General features: G+C 40.8%; 1 protein-coding gene across 1 annotated transcript in view; it reads right to left on the bottom strand.

Annotated features, from left to right (window-relative positions):
- Positions 1-14,206, bottom strand: part of SH3D19 (SH3 domain containing 19) — an 86,793-nt gene extending 72,587 nt beyond the window's left edge. The window contains exon 1 of the mRNA XM_074147274.1: positions 13,861-14,206. Coding sequence (XP_074003375.1) covers positions 13,861-13,978 — 118 coding nt within the window. The 5' untranslated portion in view covers positions 13,979-14,206. The remainder of the gene's footprint in view (positions 1-13,860) is intronic.
- Positions 14,207-23,057: the final 8,851 nt, after the last annotated feature.

Here is a 23,057-nt window from a genome sequence, read left to right on the forward strand (position 1 = left end):
CATTTATTTATGTATTTTAGTATCGTAACAGCAGAGTCCCTTATCAGTTGTTTAAAAGGCAGAAGGCTCAGGGACAGATTAATGAGAGGCTTGGAAGAAACTTTTCTCATTTAGTTTATGTACAGCTTTCCCTTTACTCCAAAAGGCCACAAAACCAGGACACACTCAGAGTTTATAAATGTAAAGGCAGACAGTTTTTATACTTGCTTTAAATTCTACAGTATGCTGCTGAATTCCAGAGTAGTACATTGAGGGGAATAATTACATTATAACTCCCTCAAATGAAATTACATTAGTCTGTCAGTTTTAATACTAAACAGTAACTGAGTCTTCTAAGCACAAAGCATTCCTGTAGTTTTTTTATACTTGGGAGTAATGCTTTTTTCCCCACTCTTAAGCGTGACTGATACATAGCTGGGGTGTGTGTGTGTGTTAGGTCCCAACACATACCAAAGAATGCATTGAGCCTCTGTGGTTTAGTATTTAACCTTGAAACCTACTGACCACCATAAAGCCTGTAATTATCCAAAGCCCATATTTTCTTTAACTTGCTAAAGAGATTAACAATAAACTATAGTCACCTTTAAAGCCTTTTGTGCAGTTGTACAATATATAAGTGAAGAAAAAAATTCCTGGACAACAGAAGCCACATTTCCCAGTGCTACATTTGCTGCTGATTTGTTTTTGTGACTCTGAACTTCTATCCCCTCACTCTTGCAGGAATAACATAGGAGCAAGAATGAGGGTGTAGAAATTCAGAGCCACAAAAACCAATTAGCAGCAAAGGTAGCGCAAGTGTGTGTGCATCAGTGTGAACATATGTGCCAGCATGAGCGGGGCTAATGCAGAAACGAGAAATGAAATAGACTGTGTAAGCTCTCGTGACTTCTCAAAAAGGTCCATGTTACAAGAATCCAGACCAAACTCGGCACTGGGAATCGGTCTTGTTCTCAGGCCACGAATGATAAACAAAATATATAAAGCAATCAAATATACACAGCATAAGCATATATTACAACAGTTTTGCCTTCCACCACAATACCTTCTTTAAGAAGGAAATTTAGGATACATTTCTAAAGCTCTTCTGTCAAGAAATGAACAACTCCTGAAAGTACAAATCCCTACGTCTTCATATGAGACACCGCAGCTGATCAGTGCAATGTTATTCTTAGATTACGTACTTCAGGTACAAGCAGACATAGGTATCCGCATACCACCAGAAATCACAGTGGGAGCTACTCAAGATGAGCCTTACTACTTACGTTTTTATATACTTTCATGATGAAAATACCAACTGGCTCAACTTTTTGATAGACAAAAGATTTATAAGCTTCCTTTCTAGGCATTTCAGAAATGTTAGCTCTACGTTTCTGAAAAACATTTATCTGATGTTGCTAGCATTGCCCATAAAAGGAAATTATTTCAAGAGCATCCTTCTATCTCTTTCTTCCCAAATCAGAGATGGAGCATGCCTGTAGAGGCTCTGCATATTCCTCCACTAGACAACAGAGCCCAGAGTCTTAACAGTCTGCCTGCCACAAGGCACTGACACACAACAGGCAATAGATGCAATGCAGTTAGACATGTAATAAACTCATGGTTCCTACATTGTATTAACAGCTGCTTGTGGACCAGCACATCCAGCACTAAAAGAGCCTCCAGCTTTGAACACCTGTGCGTAGGTACACTTACCTGGCACAACACGCCCCCCTACCACACTAATTTAGGGCACACTCCATGCCTGGAGACCTAAAATATGCACAGAGAAACCGTGCTTTTGAGTGACTGAGCCAAACACGATAAAATACTTTCTGAAAATAATATAAAAAGAACACTTTTCCTTAAGTCTTCTACAGGGCATTTCGCTTATTTGGTTTGGATTTTTTTCTGTTAAATGACAGTTTCCTAAACTTGTGCATTCCCAGCCACAGGCAGGATAATTTGAGGCTATGGCTGCAGGGGATATCACTTGTACCATTTAAGCAATCTCATTCGACTGATGTAGTACAAAACCATGTGTTGTAGAAACAGCCTTTATTGTATACGTTTCAGATAATCATTTACAATTTTTAAGAAATCACATGCTACTTTATTACTTTCCAAGATGGAATCTCCATCTACTATGCTATATAGTAAGAATATTTATTCTTGGATGTAAAACACTTAGCAAATCTCACCCTTCTCACTCTCCCTGCCAACCCAACAACCCTGTTCCGTTGGGCAATTAAAAGTTTTCTGAATTCGCTTACCCAAAACAATATGTTTTGATCGTTGAGATGGCAAACCTCAACAACAAATATCTCCAATGTAATCTTACATATTATGCACTTGGAAATTAAGTTTTATTTAATGTGCATGAGACATGGGTTCACAATAACATGCTGAATAGCAATACCAGCACATGATATTCCCACTTCTGTATCACAGGAAACTAATTCAGCTTTAAAACAAACAAACAAGAAAAATCCTTTATTGATTATTTCATCCTGTGAAGCCAGTGACAGCAACACAAATAACACTGCTTCCAATTTGGGAATTGGACATTATGGTGAGTGCAACTAAGTCCATAGGTCTGCAATTTGGGAGGAATTTGGAAACCAGGGGGATGAAATGACACAGGGAGAAAGAACATTACTTATTAAAATAAAAGATTGTAACACGCTGAACCACAAAAGAACAATCTCTATAAAAACAGAAGAAATGTGCCAGGCAAATAACAGTATTTATTTCTCTTAAGATACCACTGAAATACTCAAAAGCTTGTTCTTGGATTATTTTGTGGTCCCTCGTCACTATTTACGAAGAAAGAAGCCCGAAACTGTTTACCCAGTTCACATAAAGACACCTAACGAGAACACTCTTAAACCTCATTGATTTTGTTGCAAGTACTGATTTTCTATAGAAGTGCATTTGAAATTAGCCTATTAACAAAATATTTTCCTCCAGTGACACTTGTTATTCTGCCCAACAGCCACATAGAAACACAAAATTCTGGGAAAGAGAATGTAACAATTGCTTCTCACATGCATTGGATTTTTCTTAAGTACCACAAAATGGATTATTCCCAAAAAGGTCTCTTGCACTTCATCATAAAACAAAGATTACAAGCTCTAGAAGCATCATAAAAAGGCTTAATTCAATGGTGTAAAAAAGTGGTTTGTTTAATAATGTTGGTATATACCAATAAATCATTGCAACCTGATACAACCCTCACCCATTAGCATTGAGCACATACTTAAAAGTTGTGCAACTCTAAGCCCATATTCCACGCAACAGGAAGCCCAGCACTTGTCTGTTCTTGAAACATGTCGTATTTTAATGCATATTATTTGATAATGTAGACATCAGCATCCAGAAATCAGTTTTTAAGATGTGAGTCATCTGGCTTTCTGAAGACGTTTTACTGAGGTGTGAGCTGAGTTTATCCACACCCACTCCAAGGTAAGTATTAAACTTACACCAAATCCCCTTTAAGGTACCTCAGACTCCTTCATTACTGGTGTAACATGGGTACATGTAAATCTGCATTTGTGCCCTTTGGTCCTTGAGGACTATCCTGATGAGAAGTCACTGTGTACAGCTGGATTCCTTGCACTGTAATTTCATCTCATGCAGAAGGTGCATCTATGCAGTAAATCTGATCACTCTGTAGCCACATCTTTTTCATCAGCCCAGTCCATGGGAAAATTAAGGTGTGCAGACTTACCTGACCAACATTAAATTAGGGTCTTACGACAACTTCACACAGGAAGTTGAAAGGGGAGCCCAGTTCAAACAGTGGGAGAGCATCACAAGTCTGGCTAATTGGGAAGAATGCCAGAGAGCAGAGATTACTGAGGAAGCCCACGCATCCTCAGTGACCGTGACAAGGAAAGAAAGATGCAGTCACTGGACACCAGTGCCATTACCTCTTAACACAGGTCCACTTCTCTAACCAGTGGGGAACATACATATATTCTCCCAAGCTCCACACGAGAAGCAATGTTTTATAAAGAGGGAAGACAGGAGGAAAAAAAGAGGGGGACAACAAGGAAACAGTAAGTTGCAAAATAGAAACACCACCTACTGTGATGAAAAATACACAGGCAACCCTTCCAGAGCACAGGGCTTTTATACCGCTTCATAAGAACATCAAGCACGCTCAGCAAAAATGAGTACGGTTCACATCACACAGCTCGGTGTATTATTTTTTAATTAAAAATTCAAAATATGGTTGAATTCAACACAATTTACAAAACGTATACAAATCATAATAAAAATACTGTGTCTCTGTGTACAAAATGAAAGCTGTAAGTCACAATTCTAAGAAATGAGTTATAAACAACCATTCATATTAGACATATACATCTTTCATTCTTCACATAGGTCCTGTACTTTAGGCAAGAGCTGACTGCACCTATCTCTGGGCTCTTGAGAAATCACAGTATTTCACAAAGCTTTCTCATCTGTTTCTCCAAATGCTTAGCAATTGTACTTCTCCTTACAGCCTCTCAAAAACTACACAATAGAAAAAGCAGCTATTATAAAAGTAATTTTTTAGCTGTTTCCAGCCTTGACATCCATTTAGTGCATCTTGTTGTCAGTCTTCTAAATGCAAATTCCACCCTTTCTGCTGCTACTCATGGTAACACGGAGCAGTTTTCCCTACTGTCCAATAAGAAGCTTCAGGAACCACAGGGTAGCTTTAAATGAACAAGCGAAAGGATGGCAAAGCCATAAGCATGCAGAAATTCTCAAAACAAAGGATCCCGTGTTTACTGCAGATAAACCCACAGTTCCTGGGCACTCTGGTAATGCTGGCAGAGACTGTTCCAATTCTTCAGTACCTTGGAGAAATAGCTCTCCTCCCACACACTCCCAGACCTCTCCTCTTCCCACTCCTGCGCACACACCAAAAAGACCTACAGATCCTGTCAGAGGCATACAGCTTCTGTAAATACACTAATAAGTACCTCTAAAGTGCTACAGTGCCAAGAGTGAAATACCATAAGGACACACCTCAATTAAATAGTTCTTGAGAATGGATCCACCAACATCAAGCTAGTGGACTGCAATTAGAGGAATGAAGCGTGCCTAATGCCACAGCAGCAGCTACCGTGCATTTTCCAGAGAGGATATTGGTGATCTACAGCAAGCTTTGCACACAAGCATGGAAAAATGGACTTTGTCATCATGAAGTTATACCCATGAGTGCTAGATACATGAGGTCTGCAGCATTATCCCATCTCATCATTTAGTGATACCTGTCCACGTTGGTAGTGGCACTCTTCCATGTCTTGACCTGCTTAATAATGGACGTGGTAGACTACAGCAGGTGTCCCACCCTCAGGAACTCCATTCTCAGGTGAACTTCATCATTCCAGTCTGGAGATCACTGGGTGTTTCATCAGACATGCTTTCAAAAGTTGACAAGTTTATGACAAATGACAATGCTTACAGCATTTGCCATCAGATAAACTGTGACACCTCACAATGCTGTTCGCAACGTACTAGGTAGAAGGAGACAGATTTTTTCCAAAACTTTTACTTTGATCCCAAATCCCCCATTCCTATTAGTTTCTGCACCCTAGATTTACAGTGCAGTTACAAAATGAATGCAGCACGCTGACGAAGCAATTTACTATGAGAAAGTTATCAAAATGCTGAGCTTGTTTCCAGGCATTTATGTCCCATCACTCCAAGAGGGTGAGCCAACAGTATTTTAATAATGAATAACATCACAGCACACTGTTCACTCAAAAATTCTTGTAAATGATTTAGCACAGATGTGCACAACCTGAATCAATTTTCATGTGCAAATTTGTGATATTGAGTGCTCAGGTTTTAATGCAAAACAGAGTCTATGATGAATACAAATTTATCACCTTAAGAAAACAATTTATATTAATTTGAGCTTATCTCTTATAAATAGAAGCAAAACGTTATAGCCGAAGAAATAAATCAAATGGCTTTTTTTATGCATACAATATTCTGTCTAGAAGGAGAATGGATCAGAAACCCCTTTGCAGGAAATGCAGTGCTTGAAAATTTACCTAAGTGTGTAAATCACCATGCTCAAAACCAAATTTCTTATCTATATTTTGCTTTTTTAATATATCATCACAATTTAAGAACTAGCGAATACCAAGTAAAAATACCAACCAGCATGTAAAAGGTAATAACTGACTTTATATAATGAATAATCGTGTTCCTTACTACCACGTACGATTCGAAGATCAAAAGTGTAAGCGGATTCAAAAAAGGAATTGAATTCGTGAAAGACAAATCCATTGCCAACAATTTAGCAGGGCCTTTCATATAAAGCCTCCGAGAAGTTCCTACAACATTGACTGCAGAGGGGAAGGAATCTCTCTTGGAAGTGAAATTTGAATCCTAGGAGATATTTCTTGCATACTTTCCTCAAGACATTTGTAGGCAACTGTAAGGAACAGGTTACCTGAGAAGATGAACCTTTTGCCTGACCCAGTATGACATTCCTAAGGACATGAAAACTGTAAAACTCTTCTTCCGTATTTTTTTCACTTTACGCACTGGGGCACGTATGAGCTACTATCACGGCTCTGGAAGGCTAAGGCAGTTATAGGAGTGACAATGTCAATCATTTGAAATCTTCTGCGTGTTCTGATCCAATCACATTTTCTCCAAAAGCCTGAACAAGCTGACTGAGGTGATGACCCACACACAAATAAATACAACCACCTCTTGGAAAGCGGAGGGGGAAAAAAGGCAGTAGGAAAGAAAATTAACAGTAAGATCTGTTGCATTCAGCTTCTACTACAGTGTGAACATTTTCAGCCTTGCTTTCATCCAGCCATAGAAAGCAGGTATAGATTTCTTTTGTAACATATGCAAGACTTCATAAACCAATTAAGTTCATCTTTGAAGTATCTTACTTCGAATTCCATTAAATCCTGTAAGAAGATAGTAAATTTTCAAGTCATAATGTCAAATTGATGTTTTCAGAATAACACATGCAATCCATACAAATCTCTGCCGATTACAACACCACCTGAAGCAGTTAGTGAAACACAGCACTACATCAGATGGTCAATTTAAAAATATCGATATCCATAACATCCTGTGTCTTTTCAAAATTCATACAACGTTGAGGAGAAAAAAAGAAGTTTTCCTATTATGTGCCATCAACCACTAAATCTAAGCTTTCCTGCAAAACTTATTTTTGTCCTCCACTGAAGGGAAGGATCCTTGCCAAGCATAAACCACAGATAAATAGATGATACACTGTCTTCCCAAGTCTGTTGTTGGACTGTTTCAGTAACTTTGGTGCATGCTGTTTTCCAAGAGAAGAGTGAAAATTCTGGCCAGCAACGAAGCCAGTGCTTCCACTCCATTTTTGTACATTTTAAGAACCCGAATAAACGAGGCAGGACTGCACAATACGAAGGCTGAAGGGGCCAGATTTCTTTAGTCTGGCAAAGCAGAGGCAAAGGAGCTATGTAACAGCAGCACGCTGCTACTTGAAGGGTAGCAACAAAGATCCCAAATGCAAACTCTCTCTGGTGTTAGTGGACAGTATTACAAGGGACAATTGTCACAACTGTGGCTTGGCAGGTTCACGTTCAAAATGAGGAAAATTCTTTTACGAGAAGGTAGTGTAGCTCCGGAGCAGGTTACACACAGAGGCTGTAAACTCCTCTCTTTTGGGAGACTTTTCAAGACACAGCTAGACAAAGCCTTGGCTGGATGAGTCTAGCCTTGGCAACAGTCCTGCTTCAAGCAGGAGGCTGGACCGGGTGATCCCTGAGCTCCCTTCCAGCCAACACTTCCATGGCCACAAACACAAAATCATCAAAGCAAAGAAACTAAACCATGCTCAATGTAAAGCGCCGTATTTAACTATAGATAATAGGCATCAATAGAAGAAGGTTATGCCAAATGGCTTTAAGTGCTGTCAAAAGAAAATTTCTTTTCATACTGCCCATATTGTATGAGATACTTACTGAAACAACACATGCAGAAGTACATTAACTTTTAACAGATAGAATGTCAACACTGCTTCTCTGTTGTTTCCAGATTTTAAATCAAGGCTCTATTTTCAAAAGTAAATATTCACAAATTTATTTATAAAGTTTTTTCCGCTTTGTAAACAGCAACCATGATGGTAAAAGCTTCCTGCAATGAGATTATGACTCATTCTGCCCTTTGCTGTCTATCCTCATTCTTTATGCAACAACCCTGATTTATCATGTGTTACCTTGACAGGAAAAGATTGCTTGCAACACAGTTAACAGCATGGTCTTTGGGCAATCATAACTCCATGGATTACTCTCCGGCTACAAACTCAACGCTCCTAATGCATGATACAATTTTTCGCCTTGCTTTGACTACAGCCTAAGTGAAGAAGGTCCATATCATCATGTAATAATAACAAAAATACTACTTATTATTATTTGTCCTTCTACAGTTTCCTTGGTTAGGGAATCACCCTGTTGACTTAATAAGAAGTTATTCAGTTATTTTCCTTAGAGCAGCCTTTATTTTTAGAAAGGTTGTTTCTTCAAAAGACACAACATTCTGTGTTTCATTCTATACTCTTGGCCAAGTAACTGCAAGCAGTTTTTCTTCTTGCCACTGACAATACACTTTAATTTCAAGATATGTTGGTGGTTTTCCACATATAGGCTACATTATTTAACTTCCACGAAAGCTTTAGTTAGTATCTGATATTTACCTCAAACGAGCTATGTTCAGACTATTAAATTTAGTGGAAATGCATGCAGTAACTTCAACGGGCTATGGAAAAGGCCTAATCAGCTAATCTTTTTAAGACATACATGATACAACATATTAGCACCAGTTAGGGATTATTACAGAAGAATTACATTATTTGCGCTCTTTGAATTTTAAGTGTTTTACTGTGGTGGTGCCTCAAGCAATTAATAAAACTGAAGCCCTTGAGCCTGCACTGGGACTACAAAACCAGAACAGACTGAATCCCAGGAGAGAGAGGGAAGAGAGCACAGCTGGCAAGCAACTCTACCATTCTTGAACTGCTGAGCCAACTGATTAAATAAATAAAACAAGTATCTGCTCCCACCCGCCCCAACTCTCCTCTCAGTCCTCTTTATCAGGGCTTCTTGTGTACATGTGGACAGACTAGCAGATCCTAGGTAGACCTTATGCATTTATTCAAGACAGGTAATCTGCTCTATTGGGATTTTTTTTTTTCTTCTCCAAATAAGAGACGATAAATGGTTACTCCTGCTATGGGCAAGCAGAAAAACTTCCAGATTAGCAGTGAAGGACACAGGCATGCAGACAAAGAAGTTTCCAGCTGAACAATGCTGACTTTTGTTCTGTAAGATGCAGATCTTTCTGCTTCTTAAATGTAAGATTTAGTTAAGATTCTAAGAACACAGCAACTAACTCTTAGAGGCACCTTTTCCCTAATCATGCTTTCTCTCCGCTCCAGGGTCACTGGCATCCCCCTGGGAAGTACTAAGGTCAAGCTGTTCATGTTATGATCCAGTGAACCCTAAAGGACATCATCACTTTATCAGTCTCAGACTTGAGAACTTCATTAAGAATTTCAGAACATCTTATTCTTTACTTCTTAAGGCTGAACACATATTTTGCATTAGCCTGGGAACAACCACTGAGCATTCTTGTATGAAATTCTTCATTTATCTATAAAAATTGCACAATGCCTGCAAACTAGTGTTCACTGAATTTCATCAGACGCACAACACAGATGTACCCCCATAACCTCTCAGCATGTTGAGCAGTGAAACATTCAACCTTAATTTGTTATATCGGACACAGCTCATTGTTCTCAGCTTCCAAAACAAGTCAGTGCCAGTTTGATGTGGGAGTTGTGGGAGTGTAAAGAACTGATCCAACTCTGAACTAGATCTTGTTTTGGCAAGAAAAATCCTAAAGTATTCAGTCAATCAACCAACCAAAATAGATTATTTCACCCATAATCTAAAATAGCCCACTAGAGTTTAAAAAGTTCCAGAAAACATCTGAAATGCTGCGGAGAAACAGCAATGGTATGGGCGGGAAAAAAATAAAAAACTCCAGAGATGTTTCAGTCAGCATAGCAAAACTCATGTGCAAAATTTACAGCCACTGTGTGGGAACAAACCACAGACAAGCATTTGTGATAAGTAAAACAGAGCAATATTAAATTAAGTCAAAGCCTTTCCTTGTATTATTGACCATCTGTACTTTTAACCACACATTAAAGTACAAATCACAATAGCTCTTCATTATGAACTCAAATAAATTTCATTATTGACTTCTGTATTTGGCAATTTTATTTTATTTTTAAGTAAGGAAACATCTGCCACGTCCATAATGGGCTATTATTTCTCAAGGAACACTGACCAGAATTCAAAGTGAAATAATATAGATAATGAATATGTTAAAAATTTCTTGTGCGCTTTAGATAACATCAGAATACTAAGATTATCCCTCAGCCCTAATGCGGTGGCAAGGACACATAATTAACCAATGCACTTCATAACTAAGATTTACTATATTCACAATAAACTTTCCTGCAAGTCCACTTATTTTAGTCAGTAGCCACAGAATAAAAAGCTAGTCAAAATAGGAAAGCACACCAGATTAATGTCCAAAGTTAGACTCGAGAGAACCTGTAAGTCTACGAGGAAATTGGATTTTTGTTTGGGTTTTTTTGTTGGTTGGTTGGGTTTTTTTTTCAATTTAAGAAAAACTAAATAAAAATACTAACATTCTAAACCAAAAAATCCAGTAAAAATCCAGCATTCTCTATTACTTCCCAGAGCAATAATGTATGTGACAGAAATATGCAACAAAGGGGGGGAAATCGATCATGTTACTTTACTTATTTATATTGCCGTAAAATAATCTAAAGGTTTCCAGCAAGACTAGCTTCTTTTCACACAGCAGGTGACCAGATGATTCAGTTTAATGAACCTACACAGCTAATTTTATTCTTCGCAATTTTTAAAGAATGTATCCTAGCTCTCCGTATCACTTAAAAAAACCTATACATACAAAAAAAAAATAATCAAACAATCAGCATTTTCTCACAGGAATGATCATTTCATTAGAAGAGTCTCAAATTGCTCTACTTAATATCTTTTGCAGGTTTTCCAGAACACGCTAATTAAAAAGCTTTCTTGAATTCAGAGAAAACAATTCCATCGCCATGACATGCAGTGGGGCAAAAACAGGCAGAAAAGTCAGCTGAGCTACCTATGACTACTCCATGGACAAGGATGGTTCTGCCCATGTCTCCAAGTTTTCATTCCCTGCTTTAACATCAGCTCTGACACTTGCCTAGAGTTTAAGCAAGCCTCTTCAGCTCATTAACTAGCAAAAAAGCCCCCCCTAATCCAGCAAAACACCCCAACGAAACCAACAAGCCCCAACCAATCAAATAAAAAACACCACCCGAGTAGATCTCTAACAGCTCTCAGGCTGCAGTTTCACAGCAACCTAAGCCAAACTAACTCCTGGCTGGCATAGTCTCTTACCGCCCTCCGGCTGCATGTTCCTACTCTTTTCCTTGTGCCAGCTTCAACACTCATCAGAACCTGTACAGAATGATTCCAGCAAGTTGAATCAGCAGGCTCTCCACTGAAGAGGACAAGAAAAATAGCTCTCTGCTTGGCCAAGGCACCGGAACAGGTTGGTGCAGGTTCTAGCGAGCACAAGAGCTCCAAGAGAGGCCTCGGAAACCGCCAGGTAGATCAGCCCAGGCTGCCACCAAACCACAGCTTCAGTGACTTCACTCACCAACAGGTCAGACAAGCAGCAGAGCTGACACACGAGGGAGAGTAGAAGTGCGCATCCACAAAAGAGATCACACCTCCAGCAGCAGCAAGCTGTTAGGTATGTCTAGCTGGCTTCATCCGACAGTACCTGTGACTAGCTCCAAGGAAAAATATACTTCTTCCTTCCACGGTCTCCTGTGTTCTGGTCCTCCAATAAAACAGTGCTAATACACCTGAGTGTTTAGCAAGTCAGAAGCATTTCTGAACTTTCACCTTTCAACTGCCACTTTGCACACACACGTTATACGCGCAGGACAAAGGTGAGCAACCGCCCTTATCCACTTTCATGCATAAGCTGGACATACCGGAAATTTGTGTCACTCGCGTTCACCATTAGTTTAACAGACTGAAATGCTTAAATTGACAGTCTGCTAAGATGCAACTGCATTTCTTAAACCCTGCAAAAATATCCAACAGGCTCATTTAACACCTTTTTACATTATCATTTTGGAAGTGTAAATGCACATTACCCGGAAAAAAACCGCCCACTTATTTTCAATAGGTTTGTACATAAAGGTATAAGAGAATTGTCAAGTAAGGGAAGAACAGCAAACTCATCCACCTGGGGCGATATTCTTCAGGGATGCCTTAAGAATGCTCCTGCTGGGAGTCTCTGCTGTTTTCCACTGTAGAGTCTTGCATACAGATGGAAAGAAGGTGGGACAGCTAAATCAAAATGCTATTCATTCACACCTACTTTGCACTAGTAAGGTAAACGGTGCCAGGCCCATTTCAAAGAGGTGTTGTCAGGACAAAACAATAATAAAAATAAAAAAGGATGCAGGCTCTTTATGACTGATTGGTAGCATTGTGCCAAAGACAAACTCTGGGAACAAGCTTTGTTCCAGAAGAAGGCGGCAAAGATTATAGACATACATAAACTGTAGAACCAATTACATGTTTTCCGCTAATAAAAAAATCTCCAAAAGAAACACCTTTATAAAACCTGACATCACAACTAGCAGTGTGAACATTTCGCTATTAAAGGAACCATACAGGAACCAAGACTTTTTTTTTTTTTGCACCCTACCCTAGGCAGGGTGAAACCCTGCATGCATGCCAAGCCACAATGGTTTCAATAGGTTCCTGCTAATCCTGCACCTGCCCAGATACGCAGTGGCAAAACTAGGGTCACTGGAAGCCACAGGGCCTGCTTCTTGCAAGTTTTCCTCTATGGTCCCTTAAATTGCTGTGTTTTTGTCATCTATGAGGGGACACTCAGTTTCTTGTTGCTCAAATGGATGCAAAACCACATGAATTGCAGAAATTACCATACTGTTAAGGTTGTATCATAATTATTAAAAATCAGAATATTTGGAATTCAACTTTTAGTATGCAGTGGGGCTGAGATTTTTCCTGGAAACAGACCCTAGGCAAACAATTCATTCTGGAGAGGATTTTACATTGACAGAAAAACGCTGCATTTACACCTCAGTAACTACAGAAAGGTGATTACACACATTGCCCCTCAGTTAACAATGAGGTCTGATTTAAATACATTCAATTGCTGCCAGGATCCACTGGATTTCATCATTTCAAATAAAAGCCTGTTGCAACCTCCAAGCCTCTCTATAAAAGACGTTATCAGTCCGCATGCTCCCAAGATCCTCTCTCCATGCCTTTCGTATACGCTGATTCTTGCCTTCTGTTTGGCAAGGCCTGCTGCCCGTACCTCCATGTAACAACCCTGGACAACCTTGATATCCAGATGTTCCTCCACCTTGGTACTTCCAAGAAAAATCGGTATTTTGTTTCCTGATATGGCACCTTAAGCGATTGACTGTGTCTCTGGTGGACGGTGTGTGCCCATGCTAGCCCAAGCTCGGAGAAGGAGCCGGCCGTGGGGCTGAGCCCCGGGGAGGAGAGCCCGCTGGGGGGGATCACGCTTGCGGCTCACGCCGGCCCGTGGCTCAGATGATGCACCGGAGCTGACCTGCCCCGACCTCGGGCGAGGCCGGCCGGGACGGCACCACCAACGCCGCCCAGCCCCTGACAAGGAATTCAGACCGGCGGACCGGGCCAGGGCTAGCCCAAAGCAAGCGACGCCACGGCCCGCCGCGCCCCCGCCCCTCACCTGCCGCCGAGCTCAGGGCGACCCTCCGGTGCCTCCTCCCGAGCTCCCGCAGCTCCTCCTCGTCCTCCTCCAGCCTCCAGGCTTCGGCCATCGGCGGCGGGGGGGCGGCTGAACGCATTCAAGAAGCGGGGGCTGCCATGTCCGCCCGCGGCCGCCCGGCCCCCGGAATCCCCGGGCCTGCCCCGCACCTGCGCCCTCTCCGTCCCCCAGAGAGCTTTCAGCCCGGGCCGCTCCGCGCTCCTGCCGGCGGGGAGAGCGGGGGCGAGGCGGGAGCCGGCGGGCGGGAGGAGAGGCGGCGGCGGCCTTTCCTGCCCATCCGCGGCTCTCCGGCGTCAGCAGGAAACCCGGCGGCCGCCTGGCACCGGCACAAAAGGGGGCGGAGGAGGCGGCGGCGGCGGGGGGAGGTACCTGGCGGCCGCCGCCGGGCAGCGCTCCGCCGCGGCGGGCACCTCGCCGTGCCCCGGGGTCACCGGCCGTACCGAGCGAGGGGCGTGTGAACCCCCCCGTGCTAAAGGGGACAAAGGGCTTGCGGCGAGGGGGTCCGAGGTCTTCCTCCCCTCACGAGGAGGATACGGAGGCAAAAGGGGCAGTTGCTGGGAGCGGGACGGGAAGCCGGTAGCCCCCGGAGCACCGGGGTGGCCCATGGGTTTAGGGCTGAGGCAGGCAGGCAGGCGTTCAAAGGGCGGCCGGCTGTAATTCGCGGCCAGGAGGATGTATTTCTTGGCGTGGGGTTCGTTTGGGTGGTTTAAACCACTCCCGGAGAAGCGATCTTATGGACGCACTTGAAACTGGTGAGGTACATGCTTCCAGCGCAGAAGCGATACGAAAAACCTGGCCGTGTTTCAGGTTGAACACTTAGAAGTCAGGTGTAGTTTTAGCTTTAATTTTTCCTTTTTTTTTTTTTTTTTTCCTGAGCCTCAGCTGCCCATATCTAAAATGGTAATTTTACTGTTTCTTCACATCATATGGTTATTGTAAAACCAAGCCATAAATGTTTTTACAGATTACCCCATATTAGGCACCACTTTAAGAAAGCACATAAGGAAGTTAAATTCAGCTTCAGAGCAGGTGAATAAGGGACAGTAAATAAATAAAGTATGTGACCACAAATTAGGCCAGGAAGATACAACAAAACATTGAGTAATCCTAATGTTGAGCAATATCTGCGCTGACTCACTAAGCACCATCTACTCTGTACACTAAATAAAGCAGATCATGCGGGTTGAAAAAATGTATGCGATCACAAACCTGAAAAATATACCATAATGCGTGAATACAAATGATTGTCTATGCATTTTTTAGTGTTTCAGTGCTTGACTTTACAATCATTGTTCCTTACCAGAAGGTGTTTTTTCACTGGAACGTTTAGTGTTCAAGGGGTGTAATAGTTACACTTTAAAAGAACATAAGCCTTTATACTATAAGAGGATATAAGGCCAGGCATAAAACTGGGTGTACAGCAGGACTATACAGCAGATAAATCAAACCTTGCACTACAGGTACGTGTTCTCAAAAGCCTCATGCTCCGGATGATCTCTGCATGACTGCATTTCATGGTAAGTCAAAGGATCTCACCTCACAAATTTCAATGGAAGAACAGTGTGCCTTGTACAGGATGACCAGCTGGTTACAAAGTTCCTTAGTGGTGCACTGTCGCCACAGGTATGCTATAGGGATGTGCCACCGAGCCTCACCTGCAACAAAAAACACAAAAAAGAAGTTCCAATACAGAAAGTATGAGGAAGAACAGCAGAAGAGAGGGAAGTTGCTGGTATGTGCATGCGTGAGAGACAAGAGAATCTCCAACGCAAAAAAAACAGTATGTGGGTTTTGTATTCAAGTTCTTCACCGTGGAGCCAAACTGCAGCACCTGTTTTCAGCTCCTAAACTCCACTAACCACAAAGAGTGACAAGGACCATCCATTTTCCACTTCCAGAATATATCCTTTTTATACTACATGTTTCGCTCCTGCTGGGAGGGGAAGGAAAGGAAGCTTGCTATCATGAAAAATTGCCAAGGAAGGAAAAAACAGAAATGTACCATACAATATAACACAAGTTCAAAGAACCCAGAAAATGGAATTAAACCTTCTTTTGTTGCTGTTGCTGAACTTAACACAGAGGCTTCCATGCATGTAAAACTGAAAAATACATTTGGAGAAATCTTAGGCCTAAGAAAAACATGCTGAAAAAGTAGATCCAGCTATGACTAAGAAAACATTCCCCAAGATCTCAAATATAAAGTATGGAAAGATCATGTGTATTCAGTGTTGACGGTCATGAAGAGTTGCTTAGAGTTCACAGGGAAAGTCCTACTTAAAAATGAAAGTGAAATACCTAAATTACATAAAATGATGAAATCTCTGAAGCAACCGCTTGGCCATGTACCAAGCTCTGCCAGTGGGAAACGCACTCGGGACAGGGACTGGGTTTTTCAGCTAGAGGAGCCATTCAAGAAATGCCTGGAACTTATAGAGGGCAGATTTCCCCAGAAAGAGAGAGATTAAACTATTACACAATTCATATGTGGATACAAGAGTCAGGTAGCAATAACTAACATACTATTGGAAACACTTTCCAATCAGTACTGCTGGAAACAAGTAAAAATTCCCAGCATTTAAACAAAATAACATGCAAGGCAGCATTGCATGAAATACTTGAATCATATTTCTTAAACATTTATTGCAAAAAACATTCAATAATGCACACTGCCTCCAAAAGAAGGTTGCTTATCAGTGGCTAGAGTTCTTCAGAGTATGTTGTCTGTAGGTGCACTCATACTGCCAGTGTACAAATGCAACAAGCATTCCAACTAGAGGTGTTTTTTAGGTTTTAAATGCCTGTAAAACAAGTGTATCTAGGGTAATATACAGAAATGTGTAAGACAGTACGTTCACATACTCTTCACTTCTCTCAGCTGCAACATCTGCCAATGTGCAAGAACTTTAAGGGAGTAGAGACGGAGGATGGATGTCTAGAGCTCCATTTCTTACAAGTAATTCTTTTCTAGTGAGTGCTTGCCAGATGCACTCATCCATACGCTGTGAGCTGTGCCTCACTTCTAGTTTACATTGCTATTTTCAAGTGATCAACAGCTTTAGTTCTGTCAAATGCAGCATCACATCAGTGGCTTGACACCTGATAAAGGCGTGTAATCAATGGAGGTAACCTGGAAGGATGTAGGCTTTAACAAGTCTGCAGGAGATAGATGGGCTCTGAGGAAGTGCTCCTGAGCACCAATGTCAGATCCACATTAGCAGTCCCAGAACAGATCCTGACACAGCCCTTTATCTGGGTAAGCAGTTTCTAGGGGGAGGAGAGAGCTGTGATTTTGGGTCTTTAGACAAGCAACAAAACCAGCTGTTGAAATAATCAAAAGAGCCACAGTTGCTGGCTGGTCTAATAATAGCCTAGGCCAGACAGAGTAATTCGCGATAATTTGGCTCAGATTGGAATACACACACAAAAAAAAGACTTCTGCTGGGTTGCAGGCCCAGAGGAAGAAGGAAACAAAGAGGAGGAGGGGATGAATTGGACCCAACAGTCCAACAGTTTCAAGTGCAGCAGGAATTAAAGCCATGTGGGAAATTCTCTCCCGAAAGTGAATGAACAAAGCTCTTTTCAGCAAATAAACTGATAGAAATTATCAAAAAGAAATAAAAGGGGAAGAAAAAGTACATGTGTAGAAAAAAATTGCAAAAGTTTTATTAAAAAAAAAAGAACAAAAAAGAAGCATAGCACTTGCTGTATTCTCAGGTAGTTGAGAAGAACACATCCGCATGTGGCATATGCTGCTCTAAAGCCCTTCATGAAGTATAATGTATTTGTGTCTTAAAAACAGGGTGAAGGAAAAATAATTGCATTCTTGTACTTCAGTGAGAATCTCTGCTGTGTACATGTGCGTAGGAATAAAAAGACTTTTGTATGTTTTCAGGCTTTAGCCTGGAGAAGAGAAGGCTGAGGGGAGAACTTATTAATGCTTATAAGTATCCAAAGGGCAGTTTGAGGGAGGATGGAGCCAGACTCTTTTCAGTGGTTTCCAGCGATAGGACGAGGGGCAACGGGCACAAGCTGGAACATAGGAATTTCCATTCAAATATGAGGAAGAACTTCTTTACGGTGAGGGTGACAGAGCACTGAACAGGCTGCCCAGGGAGGTTCTGGTGTCCCCTTCTCTGGAGGTTTTCAAGACCCGCCTGGATGCAGTCCTGAGTAATGTGCTCTAGGCAATCCTCCTTTGGCAGGGGAGTTGGACTAGATGATCTCTCTAGAAGGTCCCTTCCAACTCTAACAATTCTGTGATTCCGTGATTCCGTATATTTTCATAGCTACACTTCTCCAAGAAAACAAACCTTAATGTCTCAAAAAGTCTGCAATTTGGTTGTTAAAATATGGAAATTTCTCACTGAAATTCTACTTTATCATGTGCATCTTTGCCGTAATGTACATACTTGGGATTTCACAATGGTAGAGTAAAAGAAGAAAACAACTGGGTAAACGTGTCTTTGTAGTCTCTGCTGAATGCTTACAATTAGCTGCCTGGCAGTTATTATTTTTTAAGTATTTTGTTCTGATTTGCATCCCTGGAATTGCCACTTTGTTTGGCCCTGCAAAAAGACACTGTTTTTCAACAAAAAATATCAGCTCTATAGAGCTGCTTAATTGAAGTTGCCCATGTAGCCTCAGTGTCTATTCAGGTTCTGCAAAGCAGCTGAAGCCTGCAATGAATGTATCAGTGTTTGGCTGAGATACAGGAGCCTCAGACCACAAAAGAATGCAGACAAAGGATTTTTTAAAAATGCAAAGGATGAAAAAGAGTGTTTTCAAAAGGGAAAATGTAGCCTTTGGACATGACAACATTATTTTTGTTCTGAGTAAAAATAACAAGGGGCTCGTTCAATAGGCGAATGACGTTGGCAATATAGCCAGTATAGGAAGCTGACATTGCTGAGGGCCAAGATCTGATAATTTGATCTCCATTTGTGTCCAGCTGGTCCAATGGGTTTTAGTGTAGTTGGAGAATGACATATCAGGAGCCTGCAGGCTTCCTGAAATGTCTCCAGCTAAGCGCGGGTTCTCCTTGCATTGTTGCAAGGGCCTGTGGCTCTCAGCATATCAGCACGATGACAGTCTTACATCATGCTGTTGGTTTTATGATGGTTTTATGGTTGGTTTAGATAGCTTTATGATGTGTGAAGATGATTAGAATAGAAGATTATTGATTTCCTTGAATAAGGACATTTCTTATTGAAACACTGGAAAATTATCTTTATGCAAAATTAGGGATTTTGAGACTGCTCTCAAGAAAATGAGAAGGATCTTTGGATGAAAGCAGCACATGCAGTAATTTCCCTATTCACCAAGTATAATCATAGGATTGCATCATTCTAAAGAAAAAGATTCACGGGATTAAAAAAATACAAAGCTGAAGTTTATAATGTGATGGCACAACAGTAACCAAATTTCCTCCGTTTTAGGTACATAAGTGAAAACCAAATGTCTGCCAAATATCTGGATCTCCCAGCGAGGTCTGGGCTGATGAAGGTTAGCAGCATTTTTGCAAGATACTGTTGGCAAAATCCTGGGACAGTTTCTCACAGAAAACTTGCATCTTGCATCAGAGCCTTGCATTACCCTGTTTCTGAGCGAGATCTGTACACAACAGTTCTCAGCTGAAAACTGAAGCAACTCTAATTTGTCCCTAAGGCATGATTTTCAAACCTTTTTAGACGTCCCTCACATCTTTTCTGCAGCATTTTGTCACCAGTCGCTCCTACTCTTCCCCAATGCATATATATTGTAACTCCTCTAGCCTTTCCCAAACCCCTGCCTTCCTCAGACTGCAGCTACTCATAGTGTTTATTCTTCACAATGTTTATTCCTTTACCCAGAAAGAAATTGCACTCTTTCCGCACAGAGAAACAGCTCATTCAGTCCAAATCTTGCAGCTGCTTTTTGCAATTTCATTAGCTCAAAGGAAATGCCACATTCTTTAAGGGGCTGCTGAGCAGAAAGCTTTAGGAGTGTAGAAAGCATGAAAGGCAGAGAAAAGCCTGCGTAGAATTTCCTGGGGTTTTACACCACGGGAGGAGGTATGGGCTATTCCTCCTCTCCCGGAAAAGGGCCTTGCTCCAATTTACATGGGTTTTTGTTGTTTCCAAGGACAGGAAGTGGCATCCAGGAATTAGGAGGGCAGAAGAGATTCCAGACACACTCACCTGGTGCTTTCTACACTCTTTCTGGTTGTTCCCATTGACTAACTAAATTGTCTTTATGGACAAAACCACAACACTCCTAAATGCTTATCTCAGACTAACTTTATCAGCTGGGGATCAGTTTCACAGAAATAAATCTTTTATATCTACTGTGAACTCCCCTCCTCCTGATGCTGTCTAAATGCCAGAAGTTGTTTAAAGGATCTCTACAGTGTTCAATTCCCGATCAGTAAGAGTTCAATGGTCTGGAAAATAAGGAAGAGAGTGTCAGAATCAGTTTCTGGGATGCTTTCACAAAAGCCGTGTGTACAGCACTGTGCGAGTCAGGAACAACCTATCAGTCCTGAAGCAGCTCTCTCAGAGACAACTTTATTCCACAAAACCTTCAGGGCTGTAACTCAGCCTTTGTATTTTCAAAATCTATGGATGTGGTCATACCCTGAGTTTGTATCTGGACAACAATTTCAGACTTCCTTTGAGTTGACAGAAAACAAGTGAGATGTTCTGATTTAATTGAAAATATAATTAAAACACAGTTTTTGAGCTGGAGTTCAGCTATGAAATCCACAGTACACCCCCCTTTTGCCCAGATTGGAGGGGTGCATATAAAGGAGGTAGGTTTGAGTTACTCTCTTCTCTGTGCTTCATCTGTGCAGCAACATATGGAATTTTCTACTGTTGATAGCTCTGGTGAACACAAATATTATCGGCAAAGCAATGATTTAAGTCTGAGAAAGGAATGCAAAAAATTTGCAAAAGGAGAATGTAAAATATGCAGATAAAACCATGGTCCCATCTCACACAACTACAGGAAATACAGCCTTCCAAGGGGGTTAATATGGGTTTATCATCCAGTCCCAGGGCAAGACATTAGAAACGTTTATAGCAAAAGGAAACATATATTGAGAATTTCTGGAGTAAATTGTCTCTTGTTTTACTCTGGTGCTTACACTGGTGGAATGTTGATATACTGCTGCAGTGTTAGGGCTCATCCTTCTTTGGATTAGCACTAAAGAAAATGCATTAGTTTGACAGTTGTAGTAAATCAGCCTTGAGCTTTTTCTCCTGTATTCATGGCTGGTTAGGTGTGCAGGTCACGTTCCAGCCTCATTAGTGAATGGTGGCAACTTAAGTCTGGTTATTAATTCTCCAGCTTGCAAGTTGTTAGCAACTGAAGCCCAATAATATTGACATAATGTTTGCTGAACCAGATATTTCTGAGTCTAGCAGGACTTTTATTTTTGTTTCTTGATGAAAAATGTTGAAAAAAAAAGTAACTGCTTAGCGCTAGACAGGTTCACATATGCTAACATTACACCTGGTGTGTTAACAACTGGAAAAGTTACATGCTTGAATGTTTCCATTCTGATTCTGGTTTTGGTATTTGTTCAAGACTTGTGAGAACTTACAGTCCTTATTTTTCTCTGGAGACTTTGGAAACAGATTTAGTGAATGAAAATACTTAAATTACACTTCGCGCTTTCCACAGGAAGTGAATTTTTGCCCGAGTGCAATGGTTCTTGCTAACTTAAAATACCAAAATATCTTGTATTTGCAAGATGTAATCTCCATCTTATTTACTCAAACACTTTGACAGTCTTCTACTAGCACAAGTATCGTATTCATTCTGTATCATTACCACATCAAAACTTCCAGGGGAAAACTATAATTTTTCATGATTTCCTAATGTATGACAAAAGTTATATTCAAAGGGGGCATGGGAGATGGAAAATCATGACTGTTGAGATGTTTCTAATGTGCTTATGATCACAGTACCCTGGCAGGTTAATGAAATTAACTGAAGCCTAATTCAATTAATACACTTTTTTCATGCTTCTAATTACAACAGCACAACTTTTATTTGTGTCACACATTTGCATGTGTTTGTGTATATATCATCATTCCTGTTTCTGTCAGTAATGAAGACACAACTCATAGAAATAAGCTAAGATTGACTTTTGGCCCTAGTAATACAATTAAAGCCCAGAACTAGATAAAGCAAAACATTATGTTGCATGACAGGACAGCATCTGTTGTCTCCTGTAATTACTACTAAAAAGTAAAGGGAATTTTGTATGCCATTCTCCAGTATCTTCATTGCCTTATGAATGCTATTCATACATCTTTTTTTTTTTTTTAATCCTAAAATTTGACCTCCCCTTTTCAAAACTCCTGTAAAATTAGCATTGTGGCTTACCTTTCAATTTAAAATTAAATTCTTGGAAAATCCAGTGAAATGAATCTCAGGCTATTCATCGTTACACATGTTGCTTTTCTTGCTGTGACTGTACTTTGAACTGTTGAGCTGAAGGAATATTGAAATGTCAGCATGCTTCTTGCCTATAAATAAAGAGCAGGCATGTAGAGTGAGTGGTGTCAAGAGGGGAATGACAAATCATGTCCACATATAACCCTATATTGCTTTTGTATATCCCCCATACTGCTCTATCCAATATTGACATGTAATTTCTGCAGTGTAATCCAAATCACGTTCAAAGTATGGACCATTTTTATTACCATTCATCCTTGTCAGGATCACTTGAACAGCGTGTGTAACTGAACTTTCCAAGGGGCAATCTTTTTCTGTGTGAAGTGATATCAGAATACAAACAGTGAGCCAAGAAGAAATAGGAAAAACAGAAGTTCATGGCACTCCTGAGAAAGAAAATAGAACAGATTCTACTGAACCAAGTGAAAACATTTTACAAATATGCCCATTGCACTTAATTTTTTATTTGTCTAATGTCTTGTTTCCAGAGTCCTGTCACATGAATCCTTTTATATTGAAAATATTCATTAAAAGGCCTCCCAGTTCTCATACTACCTCTGTCCTCAGTCAGCATCCTACATGCGTGCTACTTGAAAGCTTATTTCAAGCAGGAAATTCTGAGGCTACCATTAAAGGTTAGTGAGGAATCAGGAGAAATGGTAGAATCAGAAATTGGGAATCAGGAGAAACTGTAGAATCAGGAGTTGTCTAGA

This window comes from Numenius arquata, chromosome 5 (assembly GCF_964106895.1).
Source record: "Numenius arquata chromosome 5, bNumArq3.hap1.1, whole genome shotgun sequence".
Taxonomy (NCBI): domain Eukaryota; kingdom Metazoa; phylum Chordata; class Aves; order Charadriiformes; family Scolopacidae; genus Numenius; species Numenius arquata.